The sequence below is a fragment of the Lipophrys pholis genome (assembly GCF_963383615.2).
Source record: "Lipophrys pholis genome assembly, chromosome: 23".
Taxonomy (NCBI): Eukaryota; Metazoa; Chordata; class Actinopteri; order Blenniiformes; family Blenniidae; genus Lipophrys; species Lipophrys pholis.
In genome coordinates this window covers 9892945-9911643 of record NC_137645.1, presented here as the reverse complement: position 1 = coordinate 9911643, position 18699 = coordinate 9892945, and the positions used below count along the sequence as shown (strand labels likewise).

The window sequence follows — 18699 nt, the reverse complement described above, 5'->3', positions numbered from 1 at the left end:
AATATGACCGGGTAAGAGAGGAGTCAATCATTTTGTCACGTTCCGGCATTAGCGACAAGACCGGAAGTTGTTTAGTTTCATAAATAGAAGCCTCTTAATCAACAACGTAGATTTTGAAGACATTCTTCGGTTACATACCATCAAAGAAGAATCGAATTATTTTGGTAACAGATGCAAGTATATTCTCATTAATTTTAATAATGTTTAGACGGAGGAAGAAAAACAAAATCTTCCTAATTGTGTGTATTATTTCTAGACAGTGGCTTCCGGTTTCCTCTCCCAGTGTGTGTAACGTCAACCGCGCTTGACGCTCCTCTCTGACTTCTGGCTTCGTGGCTTCATTGAATTGATTCGCTGACGTTTATTTCTCGACAGGCGTCAAAGTGCGCGAAGGGGCTCGAGATGTGGCGCTTCTGTCTCGCTCTCGTGGCCGTCGGGCTGCTCGGTTCCGAGGTTTGCGGGAAAACCGTGACGGGACTTTTCCGGAGCGAGGCGGCGAGGCGGCAGAGAGGCCAGTTCATCACTAAATTCATGTACCAAGGTAAAAAAAAAAAAAAAAAAAAAAAAAAAAAGCATGCTAACACTCTGGACGTAAATAAATATCTCTGCTTTAAGTAAAGAAAAAAAAAAGTGTCATTGTGGCTTTAAACTGCACTCTTGACCCCTGCTTCTGCACTTTATTTACATCATCTGGGGGTTAAATTGAGTGTTTCTGCATCCAAGCCTCCTCCTCTTCCTCCTCCTCTTCCTCCTCTTCCTCCTGCCAGGTGATAACGGTCTGCTGGTGTGCCGGGTGGACAACCCACCCCTGGCCGTGGAGAAGGAGTCCCGGCTGCTCCTCTACCAGGACATGGACGCCGACCTGGACAACCTGAGCTGCTCGGAGAGACACGCCAGAGCCCAGTTCACCGGTAAGACCCGGTGGCGCGCGGCACCGTCTCTGAACCTCCGTCGCTCCGCGTCTCACCCCCTCCGTGTCGTCTCGTCCCCCCCCCCCCCCCCCCCTCCCCCCTCCCCCCTCCCCGTACCCAGTGTCACTCGGCCAGGACGTGCGCAACCAGACCATCCCCCGTCAGTCCGCGCCCACGCTGTGGCAGGTCCTGTACGCCGACCGACACACGTGCCAGGTAATGGGGAAACCGTCGCCGTCCGCTCGCCGTCCGCGCGTGCTTGACAACCCCCCTGGGGCTCGCTCTCTTCGCAGGAAGGCGCCGCGGTCGCCGCCCACGCCGACCTGAGCTTCGCCGTGCTGCTGTTCAACCCCGACTCGGCCGGGAACCCCACGGAGCACTTCAGCGCCGAGGAGGCAGGTCAGACGGTCACTTCCAACCCCAAAACAGAGGAAGGTGGAGGACGACTGATCCGCGTGTCCAAAGAACTCATACGTCCCCCCCCCCCCCCCGTTCCCTCGTAGGTCTGCACAGTTTTTACTCCCTGCTGCTGCTGGCCTACTTCATCGCCGGCTGCATCTACGTCCAGCCTCTGTACCAGGCTCTGAGGAAGGGCGGCCCCATGCACACCGTCCTCAGAGTGCTGACCACGGCGCTGGCGCTGCAGGGCTGCTCCGCCCTCTGCAACTACGTCCACCTGGCCAGGTTAGAGTCGCCTTCCGATGGATTTGGCCCGCTGGCAGGTTGTTTGTTCTCACCGCTGCTGTCGTCTGCAGGTACTCCAGAGACGGCTCCGGTCTTCCACTGATGGGCAGCCTGGCAGAGTGTACGCGTCCGTCCCTCATACACTTTGATTTCCTCTCCTCAGACAAGTAATGTCTTTCTTCTCGCCCCTCCCCCCGGCGCAGTCTGGGACATGGTGTCCCAGGTGTCCATGCTGTACATGCTGCTGAGTCTGTGTATGGGCTGGACGCTGAGCCGCGGCAGGAAGCCTCAGTCCAGACCGCTGCAGTGGGATCAGTCTCCGGCCTCGAGGGCCGTCGCCGTCGGCGGGGTCGTCACGCAGGTCCGTAACGGACGTCTGTAACCCGTTTGCCACCGCGTCCACTTGATACGGCCTTTGTCCATTTCTCCAGGGAGGGCTGCTGCTGTGGGAGCAGTACTCCGAGGCGGAGAGCGAACACCACAGCTACCACGCTCAGCAGAGTCTGCCCGGCCTCCTCCTCATCTTCCTGAGGGTGGGCCTCGCCCTCCTGCTCGCCTCCATCCTCTACCAGATCGTCTCCACCGAGAGGAGCACCTTAAAGAGGGACTTCTACCTCACCTTTGCCAAGGTAAACGGCGCCGCTCAGTGAAAACCAGCCACCGCGAGTGTGTACCGCTTGTCACATCCGCTTGCTTGTCCGCAGGGATGCTTCCTGTGGTTCCTCTGTCATCCCGTCCTCTTCCTCATGTCGTCCATCTTCAACGACCACCAGAGAGAAAAGGTTTGAGTTTGCGTGGACGAGCGAACGCGCGCGTTGACGTTGAAATTGACAACATGGTTCCCTCCCCTGCAGGTGGTGACCATCGGCGTCCTCCTCTGCCAGTCCATCTCCATGGTGACCCTCTACCAGCTCTTCCTGTCTCGCTCGCTCTACTGGGAAGTGTCGTCTCTCTCCTCCGTGTCACTGCCGCTCACCATGTCCAGGACGAACAGCAGGGGGCGCTACTGAGTAGGGAATCGCAGCCCATCCTGGCGTAGAAGAGGACGGACACACACACACACACACACACGCACACTGAAGGGACTCTTTTGCTTTGCACTTTCCTGGAGGATCGATCAAAGCCGGCGTCGGGCGAGGACCGGGGCGCGACGGCGTCACTCCGAAGCAACATCCTACCTCGAGTCAGGAATGAGGGGGCGGCAGCGCTAAGAGACTCGACATGACCGTTTGTGTCGTATTCATAACGCGCCAGTTGCGGGCGCTCGTATTAAATGCTCGCAAAGTGTTTGAGCAACCGGACCGCTAACACTCACTGTGAATGACCCAACATCTGCCGACGAGGTCGACGCTGATGTCAAATTACACGTGTAGTTGGGGACCCTCCCTCCGGAGGAGAACTTTTACTTTGTATCCCGAAACTTTTAATTTTTCGAAAATGAAAACCGGACAGCACGTAAAGGCCTGGACTCCACCAAGCTCGAGGACACGCTGCATGGCTTATGCTGTTTTTAAACAAAGGATCATCCGAAGTCAACTACCGTGTAATTAAATCCCTTCTTATCTAGTCCGATTATTAGTCTTTAGACCGATTCTTCTTCACACAGACACTTGAAGGCCTGTTGTTTGCTTAATATATCACATGCACAGATGTTCGTTCCACAATGACAATCTGAAAGGAGGTTTTGCCTGTTTGAAATAAAAAAGTAAAGGTCCCAGTTATAAGTTACAGTAAAAACATTTTTATATGTATAAAACCTGTGGAAGTATGAAACCTGTGAACACGGAGGCTGTAATAAAAGAATTAATTTGTCATGGTTTATGTTTGTCGCGATGAACAGTTTTCTCGTGTTGAAAGATTTGATCAGAAAAATGTTTGATTCCAGCTTGAGGCGAATATAGATTTACTTATTTTCAACTCTTGTCATAATAAACTGAAGCACTCGGGATCACCTTGATCAATGAAGCCCAAACAAGTATTGATTTATTGGGGGGAAATGTAATAATGCTGCAATTACTACGGCGGCCCAGAAGGGCCAACAACACAACGCACCAAGAAAAGCCACAACACAACAACAAAGAGTCGCAACACAATAAAAGCCGCAACACAACAAAACGCCACATCGGAAGGAACTTTTAAGAATTTTTGTTGTTGTGTTGCAACTTATATCATTGTGTTGCGGCTCTTTGTTGTTGTGTTGAGACTTTTGTTGTTGTGTTGTGGCTTTTGTTGTTGTGTTGAGACTTTTGTTGTTGTGTTGTGACTTTTGTTGGTGTGTTGTGGCTTTTGTTGTTGTGTTGAGACTTTTGTTGTTGTGTTGTGACTTTTGTTGGTGTGTTGTGGCTTTTGTTGTTCAGTTGTGGCTTTTGTTGTTGTGTTGAGACTTTTGTTGTTGTGGCTTTTGTTGTTGTGTTGTGACTTTTGTTGGTGTGTTGTGGCTTTTGTTGTTGTGTTGAGACTTTTGTTGTTGTGGCTTTTGTTGTGTTGTGACTTTTGTTGGTGTGTTGAGACTTTTGTTGTTGTGTTGTGACTTTTGTTGGTGTGTTGTGGCTTTTGTTGTTCAGTTGTGGCTTTTGTTGTTGTGTTGAGACTTTTGTTGTTGTGGCTTTTGTTGTTGTGTTGTGACTTCTGTTGGTGTGTTGTGGCTTTTGTTGATGTGTTGTGTTGTTTCCCCTCCTGGGCCACCGTACATTATGCTATAATAAAGTTAAATCTGGTAGCAAAAGACAAGAAACGATTGAAAACTTGAAAAATCTTGAAATGAAGCACCTTTGTCGGGAGACGCTTTAATGTATTCAAACACAATTTACCTTTTGTGTTCATCAAAATGTTCATTTTATTGCTAAATATAAACAAAAAAAATAAAATGTAATTCCGTCACGAACAGGATTCGAACCTGTGCGGGGAAACCCCATTGGATTTCGAGTCCAACGCCTTAACCTCTCGGCCACCGTGACGACGTGGCAAATGACGTAACCACGTTGATTTATCAAGTGACCACAAACAGACATATTCCCGAGCATGTCCTTGTAAGGTTGTGGATTGAATCCATGAATAACCCGCAAAAGGAGAAACACGTAAGCGCAATCCAAAAATGTCCCGCCCGGACCGGACCCGGTCTGTCGTCGGTCCAGTCAGTTCTCAAATAGTCCAGAAGATGGCACTGTCGCTTCAAAATATGTGCGCTTCGAGTGAAAATGAGCCACGAATCAAAGGTTTAAGGATTGGGCAAGTTTTTTTTCAGTTTGACCAAACGAAATGCGTCCCAGTCAGCGTTGTCCAGAAGAAAGGTGAAGTGGTAATCTATTACTGTAACTGTATCCACCGCTGAAAGTGCTCGAAACTTAGCAAGTTCGAGAAAGCGAAGATGCGTTCAGGTAACGTAGGAAATTTTACTTTCAACAGAGTTGTTCGCAAAAACATCAACAATTTGTCATGATTGCAAATATAAAACGAATATATTGTTTTAAAACACATTCCAGTAATGTAAGTGCTGACCGACACAACAACACATATTTTTAATTTACAATTCAGTGCAATGCGGTTTTGTTTGTTTATATTTTTCTTCCCCATGGTGTTTCTGAACGCGGCATGTGACGTACCGGATTAGCTTGCCACCATTGGCCGGTGGACGGAAGCCCCGCCCTCCTCTAGGCAAACATTAATAGTCCTTCTGGCCGTGAGGAACAACGTCAACATTAGCGAGGCAAACATGATCAACTGGAAGGTAAGGACGTGTTTCTAAGACGGTCCCGCACAGTGTGTTTGTACTGCGCCGAGTCTGTTTTCCTCCCGAGACTCAATGTTTCGCATCATTTGTCTCGTGTGTGACTTTTCAGAGCGCTGACGCTGCTCCAGTTTCACGCAGATAAACAATGCTTTGCAGCAATGTGGCAGCTCATCGCTTTTTAGTGTCAATCCATGCAGGGAAATGTGGAATAAATAGGATATATAATTTTATTTTATTTTCAATTTTGTGACGTTTGAGCAGCGAACAGTGTGACTTCCCAGTGTGCACATGGTGCGGTGGCGTGCAGCTGCTTCTCTCAGTCACACTCTTGTTTCTGGGACTAAATTAACTCCCCACCCAGACAGCTGAGGCCCCCGGTGGAGGGGAGGGAGACCATCTTCTTGGCTTCTCCGGAGCTTTCCTATGCAAAACTCGATGTGATCTGATTGCGTCCCCTCCCCAGGCTTTGGACAATGTCCCCATCCTCCTATATATCCTGGCCCTGAAGACACTGCTGCTGTGCTTGGCCTTCGCCGGCGTGAAGATCTACCAGGGGAAGAAGGCCGAGGAGGACCTGAAGAAGCAGCAGGCCGAGAGGAGGAGGCTGGCCCAACAGACGCAGGAGGTCATGGACAACTTGAAGGAAGACTGAGGGGAGGCGTCACACTGGTACGGCGCGTTCTCGTTATTCAACAGACTTCCTGCATGAAAAAACAAACAAACATTGAAATGTGATGATGGAGTTTTTTTTTTTCCTCCCCCTCCAGGGCTCCTGTCAGCCTCCGGGCCAACGGGCAGCAGAGATTCCCCTGGGTCTCAGGGAACAGAACCGAGTGAAATATGTTGTCCAACTGTTTTTATAAAAGACGACTCGCGTGTGTTTTTATATCTGAAGCGGACATGGCATAATCACGGGCTTCAGTGAAAGTGAGTGTGATCATTTATTCTGTTCACCCAACACAAGTTTGCTTATTTATATATGTATAAAAAAAAATAGATCAAGCTGTTTGCTTTGTGAAGTTATTGTACATTATCACAGGTTTGTGCCAAAGTTTTATAACGAATTAAAATAATTTGTTCCACATACGAAGAGTGTGACGGGTCATTTCTCGACGCTTTTCTAAAATATGTGAACGGTTAGGAGGAATTTAAAAGTCCCACGAGAGGTTTGGCTTTCCAGAAGAAAATGCAGGTGTGAATTGCCGAAGGTTGAATGAAGCTGATCTCCTTTAATCTCCGCGTCTCCGGTGCTGAGATCAGAGCAGATCAAAGGAGATCAAGCATCCGTTGCCATGGACATGCTAAGATCAAAGGAAATCAAAGTTTTTGATCTCAAAGTTAGTTTAAAATGTCGTTTAAAAAAAACCCCAGACAGTTCAGAAACCTTTAAAGAGTTAAAACAGGCTTTGGTGCGTATTTGTGCTTTTTTAGGAAAAGGAATCCTTGAAACAGTAGTTCAGCAGGTGTTTTATAACTAGTTGGGGAAAAAACCCTCAACTAGTTTTTATTTGTCAATATCACAGGCTTGTGTACAGTGACATAATTCTGCCACAAGATGGAGAAAGAGTCAAACGTTTCAGTCTGAGATGTATTTGTTTTTACCATCAGGGCGCATTGCTTTTCTTTCATACATGTGATTGTATCTCCCGGAAGAAAAAAAAAAAAGTTTTATAAATAAAGTAAATGTATCAGACTAAGATTAAGGAGCTTAAAAACATCGAAAAAATATGAATGACCTTGGCGTCTTTGAACAAATCAAAGAAGTGGAGACAAAAATAGCGAGACTCTCGAAAATGAAGTGGAAAGAATAATTAGAAACGTGAAACAAATTCTGAATCCATGGATGGATTGTTTGATTGGATGGATGGAGCTGACCGATAAAAACACTGAAACCTGTTTTGTGCTGGTTGAATCAGTTTATTGCAGGTTCCCCCTCTCAGAGGTTCATAAGGCCAGAAGGCGTCGTCGGATCTGAAAACGCATCAAACTTCTGTCGCGGTCGAGCTGCTCTCAAGAGAAAAACAACGTTCGCGCCGCGTTAAGGCAAGGAAAAGAGCTGAGGCCATTTTTTTTTGGTCGTCTCTTGACACTTTACTCAAACTTTAAAAACAACTTATACTAAGAAGGGCGCCACGATGTCCGCTGAGCACGTCGAGTACTGGAATGGTGAATTAAATTTTTCGTGAATCCACAAATACCTACGTCTCCTTTTTACACGACAACGTTTTCAAGTGAAAATCATTGTGTTTGCGTTTCAGAAAAGTTTTGCGTTGACACTGCAACAATTTGAAAAACCTATTTTTTGAAAAGACAGACATTTCTTTGAAATGACATAGTGTAGCTGGCATGCCAGGCCAGGCCAGCCCCCCCCCCCCCCCCCCCCACACACACACACACACACTATGGAAACGGAGTCAAATTACTTTCGAAAAAGTTGCATGTCCCTCTTTCCACAGAGACGGATATGAGGAGTTTTCAAAATGTTGCGTTTTCCCCATTTCCACAGAGACAGGGTTGGAAAGTTTTCAAAAAGTTGCACCCCACCTCCCGTTTCCAGGTAAATGGAGTCGGAGCATTTTCAAAACGTTCCAATTCAAGCTTTTGTCAAAAAGTTGTGTTTACCCCGTTTCCATGGCGTCGGGGCATTTTCAACTATTTTCAGTGGCTCTCCGGGCACCGTTGTCATGGAAACAAAGTCCAAAATGCTACAAAAGATTTCTGCTTTCACTTGAAAACACTGTCCCGTGAACGGGGGCTCATACTCTTCAAAAAAATTCAAACTTGGGTGTGGCGGACGAAAAGTACAAGTCACCGAGTCAGATCACCAGTGTGACGGTCGTTACCGACGGACTGCCGGCTTCATCCTTCTGTATTCAAATTAAAAACACGGAAATAGTTGGAATGGTCTAAAGGAACCGATTTTTGACGGTCACAGGTTGTACAAAACTGGAACGACTCAATCGAGGGTAACAAGTGCACACAGTATACGTATTTTTCGCTCGTTAAAAAAAATATCTTCTGTTCGGTTTTCGGGCGTCGTCTGAGCTGTCGTCGTTCTACTGAATTCGCTTTGCGACGTGCAGATAGGCGAAGTGGATCTCCCGCTCCGCCGGGCAGGTGCTGGTGAACTCCACCCGCTGGTAGGCGCAGTTCAGATACCGCCACACTCCCGTCATCTCAGCGGGGATCTCGAACCCTCGGTACTTCTTGGCGACAACCTGAAGAAGAAGATAGATAAGTATGTGTGAACTTCAGAGTTGGGACGCACCGATACCACTTTTTTAAAGGACCAGTACAAGCACGAGTACTAACCTTTAGCTACTTGCCGATACCAAGGACCAATACGAGGACTAACCTTTAGCTACTTGCCGATACCAAGGACCAATACGAGTACTAACCTTTAGCTACTTGCCGATACCAAGGACCAATACGAGTACTAACCTTTAGCCACTTGCCGATACCAAGGACCAATACGAGTACTAACCTTTAGCTACTTGCCGATACCAAGGACCAATACGAATACTAACCTTTAGCTACTTGCCGATACCAAGGACCAATACGAGTACTAACCTTAAGCTACTTGCCGATACTGAGTACTGATACAAGTTGTAACCTTTAGCTACTTGCCGATACCAACGACCAATACGAATATTAGCCTTTAGCTACTTGCCGATACAGAGTACCGATACGAGTACTAACCTTTAGCTACTTGCCAATGTTAAGTACAAATACTAATATTTAGCTCCTGGCCGATACCGAGTACTAACCTTTAGCTACTTGCCGATACCAAGGACCCATACAAGTATTAACCTTTAGCCACTTGCTGAGGCAACGTACCAATACAAGTAATTACGAGAATTTATAAGCAAACGATTCACAACCGATACGTGTAGCCAATAAACACCCTCTGTGCAGTTTTCTACGACGACACTACACGCATCTCCAACAGCCTGGAAGGCTCCAGGATACTACCCAGAAAGAGCCCAGAAACTCTTTAGCATGTAGCATGTAGCACAGCTCGGAGTAGCAGTTAAGCCAATGAGCGACATCGGGCTAACGCGAGGTCCAAACGTCTCCGGCGATGAAGTTGCTGGCGCTGTCCGAACTACCGTGATGTTTTGGAGCGAAGCGGCGGCGAACCTTCAGGATGTGCAGTTTGGGCAGCAGGTTGCAATCGGCCAGCGTCAGATCAGGACCGTCCAGGAAGCTCCTGGTCGACTCGGGCAGCTCGCCGGAAGCGTCGCCGTCGATCTCCTCCGTCAGGGGAGTCCTGAGGAACTCATCCAACCGCCGCAGAGACTTCAGCAGGGCTTTCTCCAGAGCTGCAGCCGGAGAAAATAGCCGCAATCAACCGTCTGTTTTTTTGGAGGTCGGTCAGGGGATTTTCAAAAAGTTGCAGTTCATCCAGAGCGTCATACTCTCCTGGGACTTGGTAGTTTTATTTTGACAGTCGCCGTAACGATCCAACTCGGCCCCCTGTCTACATGAACGTCCGCGTTCTCGGCTCGTTAATGTTTATAGCGTATCGTTGTCCGTGCGTATGCGCGCGTGGCTCCATGACCAAAACAACCTGCAGCACCACCTTGTGGCCTGGCATGCTAACTACATGCTTCTCTGCCATTTCCCTGGAAAACCGGCATTATTTTTTTTATTCCTCAAAACTTTTCTGAAACGTGAACACAAAAACGATACGTTTTCACTTTGGACTGAGGTACTTAAGTTAACGTCTCCACTTTTAGAGCTTGACATCCCGGCCTCACCATCGTTGGCGTCCTTCCTGGAGTTTTTGATGTACGCTGAGAACTTGGCGAAGACGTCGATGCCGGCCGCGTTGGCTTCGGGGTGTCGGGGCGCCAGTCTGGGGAAACTGGAATCACACAGCGGGCCGGTGAGGTGAAGAGAAAAAGCAGGAGGCAAAGCGCGGCTTCCGGTCCGGAGTTTACCAGGGTGGAGCGAGCTTCTCCTCCAGGAACTCCTCCATCTTGTTGACGTCCACCTTGACCTCTCCGTTGAAGGTCATGAAGGGAGGGTTGGTCCCTGGAGCCAGATCCTTCAGCTCTGCAGGTTTCCTGACGACACAGCTCAGCCTTTATTGTGATTTTACTGGTACTTTTTTACTATTACTGCCACTTTACTGATACTTTTCCACTATTACTGCCACTTTACTGGTACTTTTTTACTATTACTGCCACTTTACTGATACTTTTCCACTATTACTGCCACTTTACTGATACTTTTCCATGATTACTGCTACTTTATTGATACTTTTCAACTATTACTACCACTTTACTGATACTTTTCCACTATCACTGCTACTTTATTGATACTTCTAACTTTTTTACTTTTTTTTCAACTTTACTGATGCTTTTCCACTATTACTGCTACTTCATTGGTACTTTTCCACTATTACTGCTACTTTACTGATACTTTTCCAGTATTACTGCTACTTTAGTGATACTTTTCCACTATTACTGCTACTTTATTGATACTTTGAACTTTTTTTGCCACTTTACGGATACCTTTCCACTATTACTGCTACTTTATTGCTACTTTTTATTACTATTACTCTTAAGATAGTGTTTCTTTTAAAAGACAAATTACTAGAGAAAGATGGTTTTTGCTACTGATTTGTTGCTTAAAATAAAACGATATATTATAGTTAGACATGACAAAATTGACTCAATTCGGCTACTTTTTAAGTACTACTGGTACTTTCTTGATAATTTTCACTTTTAAGGCTACTTTTCTTTTTTTACACTTTTTCACTATTACTGATACATTTGCTGCAACTTCATTGATACTAAACCTTTTTTTTGCTACTTTATTGTTACTTTTTCCACTATTACTCTTAATAGTAGAATTAGTAGAAAAAGATGCTTTTTTTAACCCGACGATATACGTCTAATCTATCTCTACTAATTTGTGGCTTAAAAAGAAACGATATATTAAAGTGAGGAATGACAAAATTGACTCAATTCAGCTGCTTTTCTTTTTTACAGCTACTGGTACTTTATTGATAGTTTTGAACTTTTATGCCACTTTATTTATATTTATTTTAGCTATTTGTGGTACTTTAATAATGCTTTTTAATCATTAACGCAACTTTACTGATACTTTTACCTCTTGAGGTCGACTGTGGTCACATTGAAGACGACTCCTTTCAGCCACAGAATCATGAAGAGCCTCTGAGAGAACGGACAGTTGCCGACGCTCTCCCCGTCGCTTCCTGCCTACACACACACACACACACACACACACACACACACACATATATAAAAACAGTACATTTAAAAAAACTAGATTCTGACTTTAATCTCAAAATGTAAGACTTTTTTTCTCTGCAGTGTGTGATTTTAAAAATGTCAGAATTTTAAAAGAATGTCTGAATTAGTTTTTTTTTTTTTTTAAAAATCTGATTATATTCTTAAAATTAAATTTGAATTAAGAAGAAAAACGCCTCTGTGGTTTCATCGCAAAAACAACCAACAGCGCCAACCCGTGGCCTGGCACGCGAACTACACCGTTTTATCCCGCGTTTCTGCCGCGTCAACGTGACACTTTTCCTGAAACGACGACGCGTTTTTCCACTCGAAGCGTTTGCCGGGGCAACGGGCTCGACGACAGACGCCAAGTCTCACCTTCACAAACAGCTCAATGGCGGGAAAACCCAGTTTTTGGATGGTGCGGTCGTACCAGGACATGATGTTCTCCGGATCCACAAGGCAGAAGATGAAAGTCCCCCAGAGCGGGACAAATAAGTCCACAGCTCGTTACTGTCCACACGAGAAGTCGTTTCCCCGCCTGCAGCTCGTCTCTGCGACGTCGACGCCTCCCACATGAGCTGACACGGGGGCACCTTTCGGTTTGGTGTGATGGACGGAAGAACGAGGGATCCCGCTCAGATTTCTTTCAAATGTTTTCAGTATTATCATAAAGTAGAGTTTCTACACTTCATGTTCAGACGTTGTGGCTCTTGGAGGAGGTGGGAGGTCTCACTGTGGATCATATCCCAGCTCCTTTTTGTCAAATATGAAGGAGGAATCAAACGGAGAATCCGTCGCTCCTCCAAGAATCCCCGTGGGTGGAGGAGGAATCCGACATCACAATGGGCCCAGTGTCTCCATAGAAACAGTGGAGGGGAAAGACAACTTTTTTTTTTTTTTAAAGACCTGAGCCGACCATAGAACGTTCTCCACCTCCTCCAGCCGCCGCCGCCTTTCTCCCAGATCAACAAGGTGGAAATCACTTTACACAGCTAACTCATGGTGAGTCTGACGTTCAAACCATTCTCGGAGCGATTGTGTGAAAATAATTCAAAGTCAGCAAAGTTAGGCTCCAATTCAATAAGATTATAGATCCGAGAACCTAGATCATATATTGAGTTTCAAGATTTTCAATGCTGGATCCCATATCATCCATCCTAGATCCCACATCCTGGGTCCTAACACCTAGATCATACATTGAGTTCCAAGATGTTAGAACCTAGAACCTAGATCCTTTCTCTTAGATCCTAGGTCTTAAATCCAAGATCATAGAACGTAGATCCAACATCCTAGATCTTAGATCCTATATCCCGATTTCTACATCCTACAATGAGATCCAAAATTGTAGATCCTGTCACCTAGATCCAAGACCTAGGATCTTACATCCTAGGGCCTCCATTCTTTGTCCTACATCCTAGAACCTGAATCCTAGAACCTAAACAATACATCCGCAATCCAAGATTTTACATCCTAGATCCTGAAACCTTGGTTCCAAGAGCCTGGATCCTAGAACCTAGCTTTTAGAGTCTATATCCTACATTCTAGATCTTAGATCCCAGAGCTTTGATCCTAGAACTTAAAAGCCTAAATCTGAGGCCCTTAAATCTCTGGTTTGCAGCTGTGCAAAACCTTCAAATCTTCAACTGAGATCTCATGAACGTTGTAATGAGGGTTGTGTTGCACCTCGGCGTGCAGTGTTGTGAGCTCTCCGAAGCAAACAGCAGGATAATCGGCTTACAGGGTGAGAATGAAGAGATTAACCCTGCGTGCTGCAGGAGGCCGCACCACACGTTTCACCAACAACTTCTTCTCATAGACCAGGGAGGGGGGCGGTGGGGGTTCAGCCTGTGGTTCTGAGGCACTTCAGCTCAACTGTAGAGGCGCCATCAACCTTCCAGACCGTGTCATGGAAATCTCCATTTTTATTTGCATTTCATAATTTGCATTTCACATTGATTTATAAAAATGCCCCCCCCCCCCCCCCCCCCCCCCCCAAAAAAAGAGTAACTCTGCTGGAAAAGTAAAAAGAAGAAGAAAAAATAGGATGAATAAGGAAAAGAAAGCAAAGGAAAAAAATTAGGAAAATAGAAAAATGCTGGTAGAGTTAAAGGCACTCTAAGCATTAGGAAACCTAAAGCGTCAAATGGCTAAAAAAAAGCAGAAAAATCCATGAAAACAAAATCTTTAAAAAGTGGCTCCAAAAGCTTTTTTCTTCAATATGGATAATTACAATTCAGAAACCGTTTTCATTTCGGTCATAAAAGCTCTAGATCCTTGTCGTCTGCTTCATGACCTCATCAATCGAGATCTTGCGCGTTCGGTAGATCCATTCACTCACGTTGACTTCGTCATCGCTCAGCCTCTCTTAACGAGAAGGAACTTTTCCGTAATATTTCCACGGACCTCCGTCTGCGCCGCCGACTCCCGACAAAGAGGGCCATTGTTTGGATTTAAGCTCTTTTTCAGTATGTGTGATATTAGTGCTTTTTTTTTTTTTTTTCCCGTCTCGGCCTTTAATCTCTTGTAGCGTTGAGCGAGGAATGTTCCGGAGAACAGGCGAGCGTCCTGTGCTTTGTTTCTACATACACCACCCAATACCATCAAGTCATCTCCTTTCTATACGTGGTCTCGTTGCTGGAAAAAAAATAGTTTTAGTGTCACTGCCTTGTGAAAAATACAGGCTCGAGCGAGTTCAAGTGAAAACGCAAAAAACTTTTGGTGTTGCTCGGACTCCCTGAGAACGCCACTTTTTGAAAGCGCTCCGTCTCCTTGTGGACTCTGGAAACACCGCTACGGCTACCGCGCATCTACTGCACGTGCTCAGTAGATGGACAATAACGACGATGTTTCGGTGGCGGCTGGTGGTAAATTTCTTGGGTGTGGCTTTTCATTATTATTCGATTTGAGCAAAATACAGAGTTTAGTAGTATTGAGAGGCTATACTGAAACAGTAGAGTTCTTTTAAACAGCTGGTGAATAGAGAGCACTTATTAAGACTCTTTTGTTAACATACTTAATATCACTTTTAGAAAATTAATGTGTTTTGTCGCTGGTTTACTTGAAATGACAGTTGGTCTGAGTTTAGGGAAAACACATCAATCTATCTTTCAGTCTTTTAGAATTCTTTAAAAGAAACCTCAAAAAAAGAAATTGAAAAATAAACTGCTTTGATTAAGCGCTTAGATTTTCTGTCATTAATGAATATGTAAGCACATGTAAACATTTCGAAACATTAACAGACCTGGACACATTTGATCAGTTCTGAACACATTTCTTTGTGTGTGCGTTTAAAAAAAAAAAAAAAAAAAAGAAAAACTATGATTGAGAAAGTTGAACCGGACGTGGAGCTTTTCAGGCTAATTTCTCCTTTCAGACGGTAAATTAGAAGAGAAGTGACGGTTAATGATCGTCTCAACATCTGGCAGAAACACCAGAACAAACCAGAACTGACTTGACGCCGGGGCTCACTTAGATGTTGCCCCAAGTCTCGGACATGAGATGATGCTGATTGGTTTCATTTCATTTCTGTCACTCTGGCGTTAATCAGTAATTGGTGAGATCGCGACTAAGCCCCGCCTCCTCGGGGCGACTTTCAGCAGCGACCCAGGCTGCTCGCACACACACACACACACACACACACACACACACGTGGCATGAACAAATTTAGACAGTATTACAGTATATTAATATATTTTATATATAAAAAAAAAAAAGAAAAAATCCTTCTTGCTTCCACCAGGGGGTTGCAACGCCCTGGCGCCCTCTATTGGCCAGCCGCCACTGCAGCGTGTGCCTCCGGGATCAAGGTCATGCGTTTTAACAGTTTATGTTAAAAGCTTCTTTCGGACGCTGACAGTTTGAAACGCCTTCTCGTCCAGTTGCCTGCGTGAAACCATGCAGGCAACCTTGAGGGACGGATCATGAAAACCTCTCTCTTCATGGGAGTGAGTAAAGTGGACCACAGGGAGCTTTCTGTGGAAGTGTCATCAAATTTGCGTTTTTGTTTCAGAAAAGTTTTGCGTTTTTACACGTCTGACACGGTGGAAACACTGAAAGCGTGATAGTTCGCATACATGGACGTTCAGAGGCCAAGTTGGATTGTTATCATGGGTGACTGAACGCTAAAGAAGTCCCAGGAGAAGACGGATCACTATTCACTCCACCCGGCGATGGAGTCGGAGCGTTTTTGAAAAGTCCCACCTTGGGAACTGTTTCCAAAGAGTTTTCGGTGGCTTCGAGCGTAATTTTGGTGTGAACGGACACCGAAAAACAAAAGCGTTGCGTTTCCAACTGGTCGCCTGGCAAGCGAGTTCCATCGCTTTTAGCATTTCTGCCGTTTCCATGGGAACGGACATTCTCCTTGGAACCTTGTCGTGTAAACGTGAAACTTTTCGGAAACAACGACGCAAAAACGATGCACACGAGCTGCGCAAGGACCGTGGTCTGTGTGGGATTGGGGTCCTTACCTTGACATACAGGGAGATCCGGTAGTCCTGGTCCTGCGGGGTGCCTCGGGTCCTGCTCATGGGGGACAGGGGACCGTCCACTCTCCTGTGGGAGATCAGCTTGATCTCCTCTCGCCCCTCATCCTGGATCTCCTCCCGTTGAGGGATGTATGAGTGTCCGTCCTCCAGCAGCACCACTTGTTTCTTCTTCTCTCTCTTTTTGGGCAGGGAGTCGTCCTTGATGACGGATTTGAGCTCCTTGATCCAGTCCTCCTTCCTGGGGGGGCTTCTCCTCTCTGGGGCCTTCTCGCCCTCCCACATGTTTTTTCTCAGCGGCCTCAGGTCTTTCCTCCAGTCCTTCATCTCTGCTTCCACCTTCACCTCTTGGTGGTCTCTTTTGATCCAGTCATTGTCCCTCCTCCTGGGGGACAGTATTTGAGCTCTTCCCGGTTGTGACTCAGGACACAAGATCCCGTTCTCCATTGCTTCTTTCAGTCCTCTCACTCTTCTTTTGATGTCTGCGTCATCGTCTTCCTCTTCCTTTTTGTCTGTTCTCGTTCCCTCATTGTCTTCGCTCGGGCATCTTTGCAGCTCTTGAAGAGTCTCTTCTCCTGTCTCAGAAGACGGCGTGACGGTTGACGGTTTTTCTTCCGCACGTTGCTCAGTCGGACCCTCGGCCGTCTCTTCAATCTCGTCATCTAAAACTGTCACAGGCTCGCCAGGACTCTCCGTCGGTTCTTTCTCTGCTCCTCCTCCCGTTTCATCTCCTGTTGTCTCCTCTTCCGTCCGGAGGTCTCCTTCTTCCACGTCTGTCTCTTCTCGGAGATGCACGGGAGACGCTCCTAAACCCTCTTGCTCCACGTTGACTCCTCCTCCCAGGAGGTTCACTTCACTGTCTTCTTCCAGTTCGAGAGCCTCCTCCAACAGGTCTGGATCTTCTTGTGCCATCGGCGACTCGCTCGACTCCTCGGGCTCTGGAGGAATTTCTCTCACCGACTCTTCAAACTGAACCGTCTTGCTCTGATGCGTTTGGTGATCGCTCGGTGTGACCTGCTCCTCCTCGTTCGATGACTCTCCGGCAACATTATCACCCGTCTTCTCCCCTCCGTCACTCCTCCCACCCCCCTCCGTCCTCGTCAGAGTATTAACCCCAACCTGTCGTACTTGCTCTTCTTCCTGCTTCTGCGTAATCCGTCCCATTCCACTTTCATCTTCCTCGGCCTCCGACTGTGAGCTCTGATCCAGGCTCCCTCCCGAGTCTGAAAGACTATCGGAGGTTTCAGTCTCCTGGACTTCTGCCTCCGTGTCGTTCCTCTCCTGGTGTGAGACGTCTTCTACAATGGACCCATGTTCCGTCGGCGGTGACGTGTCGTTTCCCGTTGGGGTTAATTGGTCGGTTTGATCGGTTCCTTCAGCGGGGCGCACGTTCTCAATAGATGAATTGTCAGTGTTCGAAGGTGGCGGGTGGCCTGGATCGTCTTCATTGTTGAATGATGTTCCTGGATCCTCCTCCACGTCATTGGGGGACGAGTGTGTGAGCTCTCTGAGCTCTTCCTCAAACACATCCTCAGCCTCCTCTTCATCACTGGAGCTCACAGTGTTTGTCCTTGTCACTCCTTCTCGAAGCTCAATTTCTTCACCGTTGCTTTCTGACTGGTTGCTTTCCTCAACATGTACAACGACGGGAAAATGACACTGAGTGTTGCTTTCATCATCGTCGTCATCCTCGGTACCCTCAAGAATCTCCCCATGCCCTCCCCCTTCCTCTTGGTCCCTCTGTTCTCTGCCTTCACTCTGTTCTGGTTCCTCCTCTGACATCATCAGGACATCTTCTGCTAGCTCCACCTCCTCGTCTTCCTCCCCTCTCTCCTCATCCTCGCCTCCCCTCGTCGCGTCCAGGTCCGAGGAGATATCGAGTGGGGTGTGGACGACGGCTCCGTTGGACAGATCTGAGTGCGTGCAGGAGCTGGACTGCGCCATGAGCACAGTTTGAAGGGCTTACTCACAAGTTGGTGTGACGATTGGTCCAAATGGAAGATTCCCACGGTCTCACCGTCCTCTGGAGAGTTTTGACTTTCAACAGTCCGTCAAATATGAGCCGGCAAACTTGAGAACAAATCAAAAAGTATCTTTAAAAATAAAATGTTCCTGAGGTCAGATGGGTGTGTTCCAAGGAATCGGAACAATAAAAAGACTCCTACAATTCCCACGAGGTTCCAAAACAACGAAGCTGGTGGGGGGGAAAAAAAAAACCCAGGTTCTAAAATCTACGACAGGTCCAATTATTGTGACGAAGCAGAAACACACTGCTGCTTGTTGCAGCGAAACTCAGATCAGAAGTGGAAAAACAGGACTATAAATCTACCTCCTCTCTCTCTCTCTCTCTCTCGCTCTCTCTCGCTCTCTAAAGGATTAAATGAAGGCTGATCTCCACCTGACCAAAGGCTTAAACCCCTCCACATGAGACCTGCACTACTTTAATTAAAGTTTCTGGATAACAACTAAGGCCCCGTGCACACGGCAACAATTTTAACTGAAAACAAACAAACAAAAAACTTCCGTGGCTTTTTGGACGTCCGTTTACACGACAACAGCTCGGAGCCACTGAAAAAAATGCAACTTTTTGAAAACCGCTGTCAAGGTGGAGCTTTTTTTCAACAATCGGG

General features: G+C 46.6%; 2 protein-coding genes across 4 annotated transcripts; one reads left to right on the top strand and one right to left on the bottom strand.

Moving 5' to 3' along the window:
- Nucleotides 1–58: 58 nt before the first annotated feature.
- Nucleotides 59–3564, top strand: gpr180 (G protein-coupled receptor 180). Its single transcript, XM_080492798.1, has 11 exons — nucleotides 59–164; nucleotides 376–541; nucleotides 768–911; nucleotides 1033–1127; nucleotides 1205–1310; nucleotides 1415–1595; nucleotides 1667–1716; nucleotides 1799–1956; nucleotides 2027–2224; nucleotides 2300–2377; nucleotides 2450–3564. The coding sequence occupies exons 2-11, from the start codon at nucleotides 403–405 to the stop codon at nucleotides 2603–2605; spliced, it is 1305 nt and encodes a 434-aa protein (XP_080348924.1). The 5' UTR covers nucleotides 59–164; nucleotides 376–402; the 3' UTR covers nucleotides 2606–3564.
- A 3660-nt stretch (nucleotides 3565–7224) lies between these two features.
- LOC308127642 (uncharacterized protein) lies at nucleotides 7225–18426 on the bottom strand. Of its 3 annotated transcripts, none has more exons than XM_080492795.1 (6): nucleotides 16055–18426; nucleotides 11446–11555; nucleotides 10269–10394; nucleotides 10086–10192; nucleotides 9466–9647; nucleotides 7225–8543 (listed from the first exon to the last, which is right to left on the bottom strand). In XM_080492795.1, the coding sequence occupies exons 1-6, from the start codon at nucleotides 18011–18013 to the stop codon at nucleotides 8382–8384; spliced, it is 2646 nt and encodes an 881-aa protein (XP_080348921.1). In that variant the 5' UTR covers nucleotides 18014–18426; the 3' UTR covers nucleotides 7225–8381. The 3 variants fall into 3 exon arrangements, 2 of the variants coding, with proteins under 2 accessions (XP_080348921.1, XP_080348922.1); XR_013936513.1 differs by having other exon boundaries at nucleotides 7226–8543; nucleotides 9466–9991; XM_080492796.1 differs by lacking the exon at nucleotides 9466–9647 and having other exon boundaries at nucleotides 7226–8543.
- Nucleotides 18427–18699: the final 273 nt, after the last annotated feature.